The sequence below is a fragment of the Halichondria panicea genome, chromosome 17 (assembly GCF_963675165.1).
Source record: "Halichondria panicea chromosome 17, odHalPani1.1, whole genome shotgun sequence".
NCBI classification, from domain to species: domain Eukaryota; kingdom Metazoa; phylum Porifera; class Demospongiae; order Suberitida; family Halichondriidae; genus Halichondria; species Halichondria panicea.
The window spans coordinates 5,416,768-5,427,474 of NC_087393.1; the positions used below are offsets into that span (position 1 = coordinate 5,416,768).

A 10,707-nucleotide genomic window follows, 5' to 3' on the forward strand; every position below is an offset into this window, starting at 1 on the left:
TCATGACGTCATAATTAACCTAATAATGAACTCTTTGATCGTGTTTAGACACGCCCCTTTGTTATTGAATGGGCGTGTCTTGCTAGGATAATTCATGGCCGGGAGACACACGGTACACACACAACATGATGACAGTGCTGCTCTGCTATAGTTAGCTGTCATGTGGAGACCCAACTACGAGGACGAGGGTGCCAAGGCACACACACTGGGATTCATTAACGTGAGTACATATAGCCTAACATGATTAGAGTATCAGAACAGACAGACTGTGATCACATCATATCGTATAAATATGTTCCATAGGGTGATAAGAAAGGGTTCAGATCACCGAGGTCTGGACGAAGCTCAATATCATCTTCAAACGGTGAGTGTGCCCCACACCCCCTCACACACCTCACACCCCACACACCACACACAGAGGCGTACTCTCGCGGCCACCGGCGGTCCCAGTCCAACACATCCACCATTTCATCAATGTCTAGAGTCAGCTTCAACTCTGAAACCCTCTATCCTGTGGCCGACAGATGTTCTGTAAGTGAGAGGAGACTTTAATATCACCTCTATAAGCTAACATGTGTGTGTATGTGTGTGTGTGTGTGTGTACAGATTATGGTATATTAATGGTATACCGTATAGCGCGAAATTTTCGAGGCACTTATATTTCGTGGATTAGCCTCTAAAAGCTATTTCGTTGCACAATGTTCGCGGAATGACTGCTTACCGGAAGCCACGCCTTTAAATCTTGCACGTTATAGCAGGTAAAGAACGATTTTCGTGGACTTAATTTTCGTGTAGGATTGCTAACCCACGAAATCCACGAAAATTAAGCCCCTCGAAAATTTCGCGCTATACGGTATTGCTAAATATGCAGTCATTAGTTGTCATTGACTGTGCCTAATGGACAGGTGGTGGTAATGTGTGTATCAATAGTCAGGTAATGAATGGTCTCTGGCCCAGGTCCACTGTGATTAGTGGTGTATTCAGACATACCCACATGTCCTGTTGTGCATTCAGATAATAACAATGGTTATAACTTTTTTACCACATACCCACCCCCCCACGTTTCACACACACTCCACAGACGCCCACGAACTTCCAGCGTACCCTCTCCACAGCCTCCACCCGCTCTGTGGCTGGCTCCCCGGCTGTTAGTCATGAGGAGGAGCTGAGGGAAGTCCTCGTGTTAGCAGAGGCAGCACGTAACGAGACTCTCCTCTGTCCCCTGTGTAGGGGGGTGTTCAGGGACCCCTACATTGCCACCTGTGGGGTACGTGGGGAGAGGGCGGTGGCCTATGTGGGGGGTAGCCTCTGTAGGGGGGTGTTCAGGGACCCCCTACATTGCCACCTGTGGGGTATGTGGAGGGTAGTCTATGGTTACATAGCAGTAATTTACGAATACTGTACATTTGTTATTCATAATTATACTTGATGGCTGTATGATTCCGTGTATAAATGTTTTGTGTTTATCGCCAACATGGATACTCTTCCTGTGCTAACAACAACATCCCATGATTAGTCATTTCTGCTCTTGTAGCATTCCTTTTGTCGCCCCTGCTACTCCAGTCGAGCAGAGGTGTGTCCCCTGGACAACAATCAGCTCTCCATGGTGGTCAGGAACTTAGCCGTAAGTGATTATGCATCCTTAATTACTATGAGGTTAAGCTACAACAGCCAATACTCATATCCAACCCCCCCCCCCCACACACACACACACACACACACACACACACACACACACACACACACACACACACACACACACACACACACACACACACACACACACACACGAACACACACACACACACACACACACACACACACACACACACACACACACACACACACACACACGAACACACACACACACACACACACACACACACACACACACACACACACACACACGAACACACACACACACACACACACACACACACACACACACACACACACACACACACACACACACACACACACACGAACACACACACACACACACACACACACACACACACACACACACACACACACACACACACACACACACACACACACACACACACACACACACACAGATAGCTGACCAGGTGGGGGAGCTGTTGATCCACTGTCGCTATGGTTGCAAGCCCTCCCAGGAGATACCGGGAGGCTATGAGGTGGACACTTCAGGTAAAGAGACTATCTCTCTGTAGCCTTGGTAGCCTGCACCCAGCTATAATCCTGCCCACTCATACGGTGGAAGCTAATTAGTACCAATCAATTGTTTTAACGAGCTTTAATTGTTATTATACACTTACAAACGCCATTTAAATATGTCAACAATAGAACTCCTGTTAGTGTTGTTCTAGTAGGTTCTCTGTTGATACAAGCGTGTGTGTTGTTCCTCTGTAACCCCCCCCCTCCCTTCAGGTTGTCCCATGTTCCTCTGTAACCTCTCCCCTCCCTTCAGGTTGTCCCATGTTCCTCTGTAACCTCTCCCCTCCCTTCAGGTTGTCCCATGTTCCTCTGTAACCTCCCCCCTCCCTTTAGGTTGTCCCATGTTCCTCTGTAACCTCCCCTCCCTTCTGGTTGTCTCATGTTCCTCTGTAACCTCCCCCCTCCCTTCAGGTTGTCCCATGTTCCTCTGTAACCTCCCCCCTCCCTTCAGGTTGTCCCATGTTCCTCTGTAACCTCCCCCCTCTCTTCAGGTTGTCCCATGTTGATCAAGCTGAGTGTCCGTAGTGACCATGAGAAGGACTGCCAGTACGCCCCTGTTGGCTGTCCCAATAGCTCCAAGTGTCCCCTCCTGCTCAAGAAGGACCTCCCTGATCACCTCAAGCAATGTGGCAATGTGCGATGTCCACATCTCAAATACACGTAAGTATACTTTACATTGTAGTATTGCCATATGTACAATTAATTCGATCTGTTTCCACTGTATTCATTATTTGGGATGTATGCATACATGATATTTTCTCTATCAGTTGCTTGTTTGAGGGTACACGTGAGGATATGACTGAGCACCTGGAGAACAGCTGCAAGTACGAGGGGCTCAAGGGTTTCCTCGGCCGCACAGAGGATCAGATATCAGATCTCACTGACGAACTGAAACGGAAAGATGAAGAAATCATGTTTCTGCGATCAATGCTGGCTAACCTTTCAGAAAAAGTGGAGCATCTCGAGAAATCTTCAGAGAAACAACTAGGTTAGTCAGTCAGTGTGCTGTTCTTCATCACGCTATGTCTGTGTGTGTGTGTCTGTAGAGTTGCTTGATGATAGACAGATCAAGCTGCAAAGAGAAGTAGTAGACGCAAGGCATGGGGTCAACTTTGTCATGGTAAGTCCAAAGCGTTACCTAGGAGATGTGTCATCACTCCCTCCCTCCGTCCAATAGAATGAGCTGCAGCATGTACAAGTACAACTGGGCGTGGCAGGAAGTGAGTTGTTATTATTATCGTAACCTCGTTCATAAATTATGTACAATTCCTCACTCTTGTAGCTATGGACTCTCACCATTTGTTTAAATGCAAGGGCACTTTTGTGGGACACGCTGTACGTTGACCCCCCCCACTATACACATATGTCACTAAGCCCCACCCACATGCAGGGTCCTGTGTGGGCGTTATGTGTGTCTGGTGACAAGCTGTTCAGTGCGTCCTCAGATAACACCATCAAGGTACCTCCCCGATCCCAAAGAGCCCAAATCTTCCATTTTTGAAGACAAAGCATAATATTATTATAAGCCTGTGTGTTTGCTCCGACATTATGTGTTTGTGTGTGTGTGTTGACTGTGTGTGTGTGTGTGTGTGTGTGTGTGTGTGTGTGTGTGTGTGTGTGTGTGTGTGTGTGTGTGGGTGTGTGTGTGTGTGGGTGTGTTGACTGTGTGTGTGTGCATAGGTGTGGGACACTACAAGTTTCAAGTGCCTCAACACTCTGACTGGTCATGATGGAATAGTACTTGCACTCTGCACTTTGGGGTAAGGAGTACGAATACTTTATAGTTCTGTATTATGTACATTGCTAGCAGAGTACTTACAGTGACCTCCTCCCTCACACACATACACAATCTGCAGTGAGAAGTTTCTGTACAGTGGTTCAGTTGACCACAGTGTCAAGAAGTGGGACATGGAGACACTGGAGGTGATTGCCACAATCCCTGCCCACGAGAACCCTGTCAGTTCCCTCACTCTCAACGGATCACGCCTCTACTCTGGATCACTCAAGAGCATCAATGTATGGGGCTCTAATTCATTAGCAAGTGTCCATAAGTATACATGGCGTGGGGGTGAAGTACAAAATTTAATTTGATAATGAGAGCTTTCAGAATATCCTTAAATTGTTGAAATGTTCCACCATCCTATCCATCAAGTTAATAGCCCCCCCCCCCCCCTCCTACATGTACACAGGTGTGGGACATTGAGAGCAACAAGCTGGTGAGAGCATTACCCACCCAGAACCACTGGGTGAGAGCTCTGGTGACCTATGAGAAGTACCTCTACTCAGGCTCCTATCAGGCAGTCAAGGTGGGCTAGCTGACAGTGCTGGGACTGCATTGTAGCGAGTGATTGTACCTGAGCATAATACATGTTAATTAACTATTGTAAATTTTTCAATGCAAGTTGACAGAAGTATTACTATTGTAGAAACTTTGTGTACAATGTGTAGTTCCACTAACATAACTTCTAGAGCTTGCCCCTCCCCCCTTACTACAGATATGGACACTGGAGACTTTTGAGTGTGTCCGAGTGCTCCAGTGTCAAGGAGGGGGCAGTGTGTACTCTCTGGCCGTCACTAATCAACACATCATCTGTGGCACCTACGAAAACAAGATCAACGTGAGTCTAGTGTGATATAGCTAGCATTTGTAACCCCACTCCTCACTAGGTATGGGATGTTAAGAGTCTAGAGTCTGTGGCTGAGCTTACTGGCCATGTAGGTATCATCTATTCCCTCCAAGTCATAGAGGGACCCACTCCCGGCGGTACCAGACTGTTCAGCGCCTGCTATGACAAGACCCTCAGAGTGAGTCATCGCTGGTTATATAGTGATATAATGAGACCACACCCCCTTGTAGGTATGGAACATGGAGCACATGACTTGTGCCCAGACTCTGATCAGACATGACAGTAGCGTCACGTGTCTGGCTATACAGAGAGGACGCCTCTTCTCCGGCTCTGTGGACAGCACCATCAAGGTAAACTATCCTGCTAGTGTTCTTCTGAGCATTGTTATCATGCGGCTGCTTTCCTCTGTGTGTAGGTGTGGCAGTAAAGACCACACCCCCAGTGGAAGAATCCCTTCAAGTGCCCTAACATGAACTCTTTTATTATTATATAGCTCTCAATGCATTCATTTCACCTTCATAAATTAATATCTATCAAATAATTAATCGAACAAAACTTAAGTAAATGTATTATGCTTAATTAGGAGGTCAATATTGAGGGGCTGACGTACTGATCAGTGCATAATTATTATTATGCATGTACATTGCATTGTACGTTTTGAGCTTATCTGCGGCCTGGAATAGAGGCTGCATTATTAGTGAGTTAGTGATCTGATGATCACTACGAAAGCGCTGCTAGATCTACGCATGCGCAGTTTATCAGTGATAGCGATGTCAGACCGATTTTCATTTTTGCTATTTCTAACTCCTATGTATTACTATCTCTTTTGAACACTCTAGGCAAACCAGAAAAACTTTACTGCACTGGATTTGATCAAGCGAATGCAGAGATACAGAGTTTTGAAGAACACTAGTCAGGGAAAAATTCGTACAAAAATGTACCGCATTTTAATGTACTTGGGTGGGACTTATGAAATTTGTTGTTAATACCGGAAATGATCTTAAAGTTAGCATATCTGCTGAACCGCTTGGTCTATTCTCTTTCAAAAAGTATGAAATGGACACTCAGGACTCAGGAGTTAACATTGTAACCATTTGATATCTATTTTATGAAGTTTATAATGTTTCTGTAATGTATATCTTTATGATGTCCCTATAATAGTATGATGTCTCCTGCTTCAGAGAGTTCTTTTGGATTTAAAGTAACCATGCTATCTTTTCTTTCGTACAGTATATTGTATCATGTTTCAGAACTCTCATCAATGTCCACCTTACGCTTGTATCTGTTTCTTGATCTTTATAAGCAATTTTTCTCATTTGGTCTAAATAATTCGTTTTTAGTGTGATGTAGATTTAAGGCCATACAACTATAAATCTATGATACAACTCTGTTGACAGCTTCTAATTAATACAGTAGATTACTCTTGTCTTTTTTGTGTGCAAATTGAATCAGTTCTTGCAATTTAATAGTTTTGGTAGATTACATTGTTGTCCCTGGAATTCTCTCCAATCTTTCTTGTTTCTTTTCAACAGAGGCTTTCAGATTGCTTCAATAATTACTTTCAGTAACTTCTAAGAACTTCTAAGAAATAAATACAGCTATTGGTACACTTGGCTTGATTTTACTGCATTTCTATTCTCAGCTCCACCCATCTATCCATGCAATATGTGATTCCGCAAGAAATAAAAGCTTATTGTAGCAACTTTTTGCATAATCTGGAGAGAGTTAGAGATGAAAGACATGCTCACTTGTGTTTTTGTTCATTTTCATGTTTGGTTGCCAAAATGATGATCACCTTTGAGAAAAAATCACACACAAAACAAGAATCAAATGCTAAAATCATAAAAAACTGTTATAAAAATCAAATTCTACGCTATTTTTTACCCCTGGGAACAGCTGTTGTTTGCTAGACTCTTCCAGGGCTTGCGGAAAGCCCTTCTTGTTCACTCACTTTCTGGTCCCGTTTTTTACCATTGAATTACTGTACGAAAATACGCCCACGCACTACTTCCGGTCTGACATCTCTATAATATCAGACAATGATCAGACGCTTTACTGAGCATGCGCATGAGGTCATCGCAACTTCGCAACGCCATTCGCGGAGAGTGCTGTGCAGCTTTGCTAAAAATAATGCCCTATTAATTTTAGTTCTAGAGAGAGTCATTTAGTGCTTCTGATATTAACCGAGCAAGACATAATGCCTCGGAGGAGGAGCTTCAGTCTCCGCTCTCACGGTGACAGTCGGACAAGCCCTACTGAGGAGAGAGAGCACATTCTCGGCCGCTTGTCTGATAGCCTTGCTCCAGCAGAAGACACAGTATCGGATGATGACAGTACTTACTATACAAATGGCCCTAGTGGCAGTGCCGCCGCGTCCTCTTCTCCCTATGTGCAAACACGCAGCTCAGCATCATGGGTCTCTTCCTTGCGCAGCCTTCTCAAGAGGCTGCCTAAGTCCCCCACCAAGCACGGACAAGCTGCAGAGCCGGTCACTCTAGCAGGTATAATAGACGACACAGTGCCTCAGAATGAGGAGGAACTCAATGCGTTTCTTGATGATGTATGGCGGAAGAACCTCGCTGATAGTCCACACACCAGCTCCTCTCCGGGTCCTGTCTCAAACTATAGCAAAAGAATAACAGAGCTCAAGGATTTATTCGATTGCAAGATGGCTGAGATCTCGCAAAGAGAGGCCACCTACATTAATGAACTAATGTCCTGTGACGATACTACCCCTCTTATCACAGCCTCGCAAATAGCCTCAATCGACGAGGAATTGCGAAGGATGATGTTGGAATCTAAACTCAGCTACAAGTTTGATAAGTTACGCTTGAGATTGAAGCAAGAAGTGGCGCAGACAGTGTTAGGCCTTCAGTCAGAGTACATCCAAGCAGGACCACCTCAGAAAAATCAGAGATTGAAATCCAAAGCAACTAAACTTTTGAACGAATGGTTTGACTTTCACCTTGACAACCCGTACCCTAGCGAGGCAGAGAAACAGCTACTGGCTTATCAGTGCGGGATAACAGTGGAGCAACTGTCAACGTGGTTCTGTAACAAGAGATCACGGAGTAAGAAGATGTTAGCCCTCCACGGAAGACAGAGCAAGACACTATGAACTGACTAGCAAGTTTTGTACACAAGTCATGTGTCATGTTAATATTTTCACAGTGTTTATATTTTTTGTAATAATACACTTTTATAGAGATTTTGTTTTGTACAACCAATGACACAGTAATTATACAAAGTAGCAGAATAATTATTTTCCTATACAAAAATCCTTAAACACAACATCAAGAATCTCTTCAATGCCAACTTTGCCAGTGATTCTACCTAAGTGTCTAATAGATGTTCTCAGCTCTTCAGCTGCCAAGTCCAAACTCTTGTCCCAGTAATCTGGCTCAAGTGTGAGACCTGTAGCAAATGAATAGGGCCATTGTAAGAGCACAGTAGGATGGTACTTAAGACAACAAGGAACTCCATTTAACAGGAATGCATCTTAATGAGCTACAAGAAGTTAAGACAATGTATGTAGTCTCACTCATAAAGTTTCCTAGAGCTTCCTGACTCAACGTGAGTTGCTGGCGATGTCGTGCTTGTGTTATACTGGGGTTGCCAGCCAAAGGGTTTCCACACCTAACAAAAACATGGCACATGATTGATTGTACACACCCTACAGCAACTCACATTTTTTCCAGAATGCTCTTTAATTGCTGTAGAAATCCCTCCACCCCTTCCTCTGTTTTGCACGACATCCAGCATAGTTTTATCTTACTCTCCTCACTGATAGATGCATGCCATTGCTTTACATCGCCATCTGACAAGAGATCTGCCTTGTTCAGTACCACTATTGTGTCATGATCGTTAAACACATTCTCGGCTGGGTTGTGTGGGTGTAGAAACAGCTGTGCCAGGTCAGAGGGGGTGGTGTCAGGGTTACACAGGTGGTCATTTATGAGTTGAGAGGATAGGAGTGATGAGTCAGCAATAAGAATCTTCAAATCAGCATTCTCAGCTCTGCAATGACACATGCAATAAAGCAATAAGAAATATAGTGTACTATTCTGTACGTGTATCTCTATCAAAGAGCTACAAGTGCACAACATTAGTTGTGAAATTGGACAATCCTTACTCAAGTTATGGCTAATCTCAAAGGCTATAGTCCATGCTTTTCCGCAAAAATGGAGATTTCGACCAGAAAGCAATCACTGATTTAAACACATCATTAGATAGACCTTTCAAAGAGCTACAATACGCAGTTTGAAATTACGCAATTCTAACTCCAATTATGAGCGTTCAAAGTAGACACCAAAACAGGAAGATTCTCTGCAATAATTAACACACCTTTGCAGAGCCCTTCGAACTCCCTCCTGCTCTATAGGGTTTGTAGACTCTCGTATACCAGCCGTGTCGCTATGGGTAACGTAAACATCAGGACATTATAATGTCGAACTCACCTCAGTACAATGGGGTAGCCAGAAATGTCCAGAGCTGACTCTAGTACATCTCGAGTGGTGCCAGCTTGTGGGGACACTATAGCAGCTGGACGCTGACCTGAGAGCATACTAATACACTGCCTAAGGGCATACAACTTTTTGTAAGCTCACAGAGTATGTTAAGGAGACTGCTTTTGCCCGCGTTGGGAGCTCCTACGATTGCCACATGTACTCCACTGCGTAGTCTCTCTCCACGGCGACCATCGTTAAGGTGAACCTCGACCTCTGTTAGCAGCTCCTTCACCTCGCTCCTCACTAGGATAAGGGGGCGTGTCTATATTGCATACAATGTAACAAGTACCTTGAGGCAATACATTGTCCCCGATATTCTCATCTTCCCCAAAGTCGATGACAGCTTCAATATGGGCTACTAACTGCAAAACAGTTGATTAGGGGACATGCAACTGATCAGTTAGTGTAGTTACCTGTGTAAGTTTTGTGGTCCAATTTTTATACAGTCTCCCCAGATCACCCTACAAAATAAGAATGACCTACATACGTATGTACGGGTGTTTAGGAAGACATACCTCCATTTGTCTGAGTGCTTGCTTCCTCTGGGCTTCTGTTTCAGCATGGATGAGATCGCCCAATCCCTCTACCTCTGTCAGTCCAAGTTTGCCATTGAAGAATGCTCTCTTGGTGAAGTCTCCTGGTTCAGCGTGTCTACAACCAGCCACGCCCTCCAGTGCTCCTAGGAGACCCACTACCACAGCTGGTCCCCCGTGACTCTGCAGCTCCAGGCAGTCCTCTCCAGTGAAGCTGTGTGGACCTGTGCACTACACTGAATGTGGCATGGGAACGAATGGACACACCTGGGAACCACAGTACAAGGCCGTGGTCAATAGTATCTCCACTGCGGGGGTCCACTAGTCTCCGGAAGAGGGCGTGTCTCGCCTGTGGGGGGCGCTCTAGTCCAGTGATCTTCAACAGGGCCTACAACACAGGGGGGATTAGCGGCAGAGCTCAGTGAGACTCACTCACATCTTTAGCATGTGGTCCAGTTGCTCTGATCACTGCCACTCCTGCATTGCAGTAAATTAACATTTTGAAACGACAGAGTGGGAATTATACAGACATTGGGTCCATATTTTACGAAGTGGAACATAATTATTTTTCAATAAAATAAAATAATGTTCTGGGGGGGGTGGTCCAAGTTGTTATGTACATACCACATTTCCCGTACCCAGAGGAGAGAGCAAATACTGTATCACTAGTAGAGAAGAATGATGAAAAGTGTCTGCTCCTCCTACAGTGTGTGCTGCAGCCTCTCACTCTGCACACTGCAAGTGTTGTGAGCTTCTGCAGAACTCTCCTCAGAGCCATGTGGCACTTCTAGCAACAGGGGGAATTCCCGTAGGATTTCCAAGGGGGCGTTGCTGAACCTT

General features: G+C 44.9%; 3 protein-coding genes across 3 annotated transcripts; 2 read left to right on the forward strand and 1 right to left on the reverse strand.

Annotated features, from left to right (window-relative positions):
- Window positions 1-59: 59 nt before the first annotated feature.
- LOC135351129 (E3 ubiquitin-protein ligase TRAF7-like) lies at window positions 60-5,367 on the forward strand. Its single transcript, XM_064550065.1, has 19 exons — window positions 60-220; window positions 304-364; window positions 419-531; window positions 1,082-1,267; window positions 1,535-1,624; window positions 2,079-2,172; window positions 2,691-2,859; window positions 2,967-3,187; window positions 3,246-3,319; window positions 3,377-3,419; window positions 3,482-3,534; window positions 3,590-3,658; window positions 3,880-3,959; window positions 4,056-4,215; window positions 4,389-4,505; window positions 4,695-4,817; window positions 4,867-5,004; window positions 5,057-5,176; window positions 5,242-5,367. Exons 1-19 carry the CDS (start codon window positions 161-163, stop codon window positions 5,251-5,253), a joined length of 1,983 nt encoding a protein of 660 aa, XP_064406135.1. The 5' UTR covers window positions 60-160; the 3' UTR covers window positions 5,254-5,367.
- A 1,541-nt stretch (window positions 5,368-6,908) lies between these two features.
- On the forward strand, window positions 6,909-8,122 carry LOC135351326 (homeobox protein ceh-20-like). The gene has a single exon (XM_064550306.1). The coding sequence runs from the start codon at window positions 7,024-7,026 to the stop codon at window positions 7,942-7,944; it is 921 nt and encodes a 306-aa protein (XP_064406376.1). The 5' UTR covers window positions 6,909-7,023; the 3' UTR covers window positions 7,945-8,122.
- On the reverse strand, window positions 8,086-10,692 carry LOC135351322 (tRNA modification GTPase GTPBP3, mitochondrial-like). The gene is made up of 12 exons (XM_064550301.1): window positions 10,492-10,692; window positions 10,304-10,344; window positions 10,135-10,255; window positions 9,850-10,091; window positions 9,748-9,795; window positions 9,624-9,696; window positions 9,434-9,577; window positions 9,284-9,380; window positions 9,171-9,239; window positions 8,514-8,843; window positions 8,368-8,462; window positions 8,086-8,240 (listed from the first exon to the last, which is right to left on the reverse strand). The coding sequence occupies exons 1-12, from the start codon at window positions 10,643-10,645 to the stop codon at window positions 8,086-8,088; spliced, it is 1,569 nt and encodes a 522-aa protein (XP_064406371.1). The 5' UTR covers window positions 10,646-10,692.
- Between the last annotated feature and the right edge of the window lie 15 nt (window positions 10,693-10,707).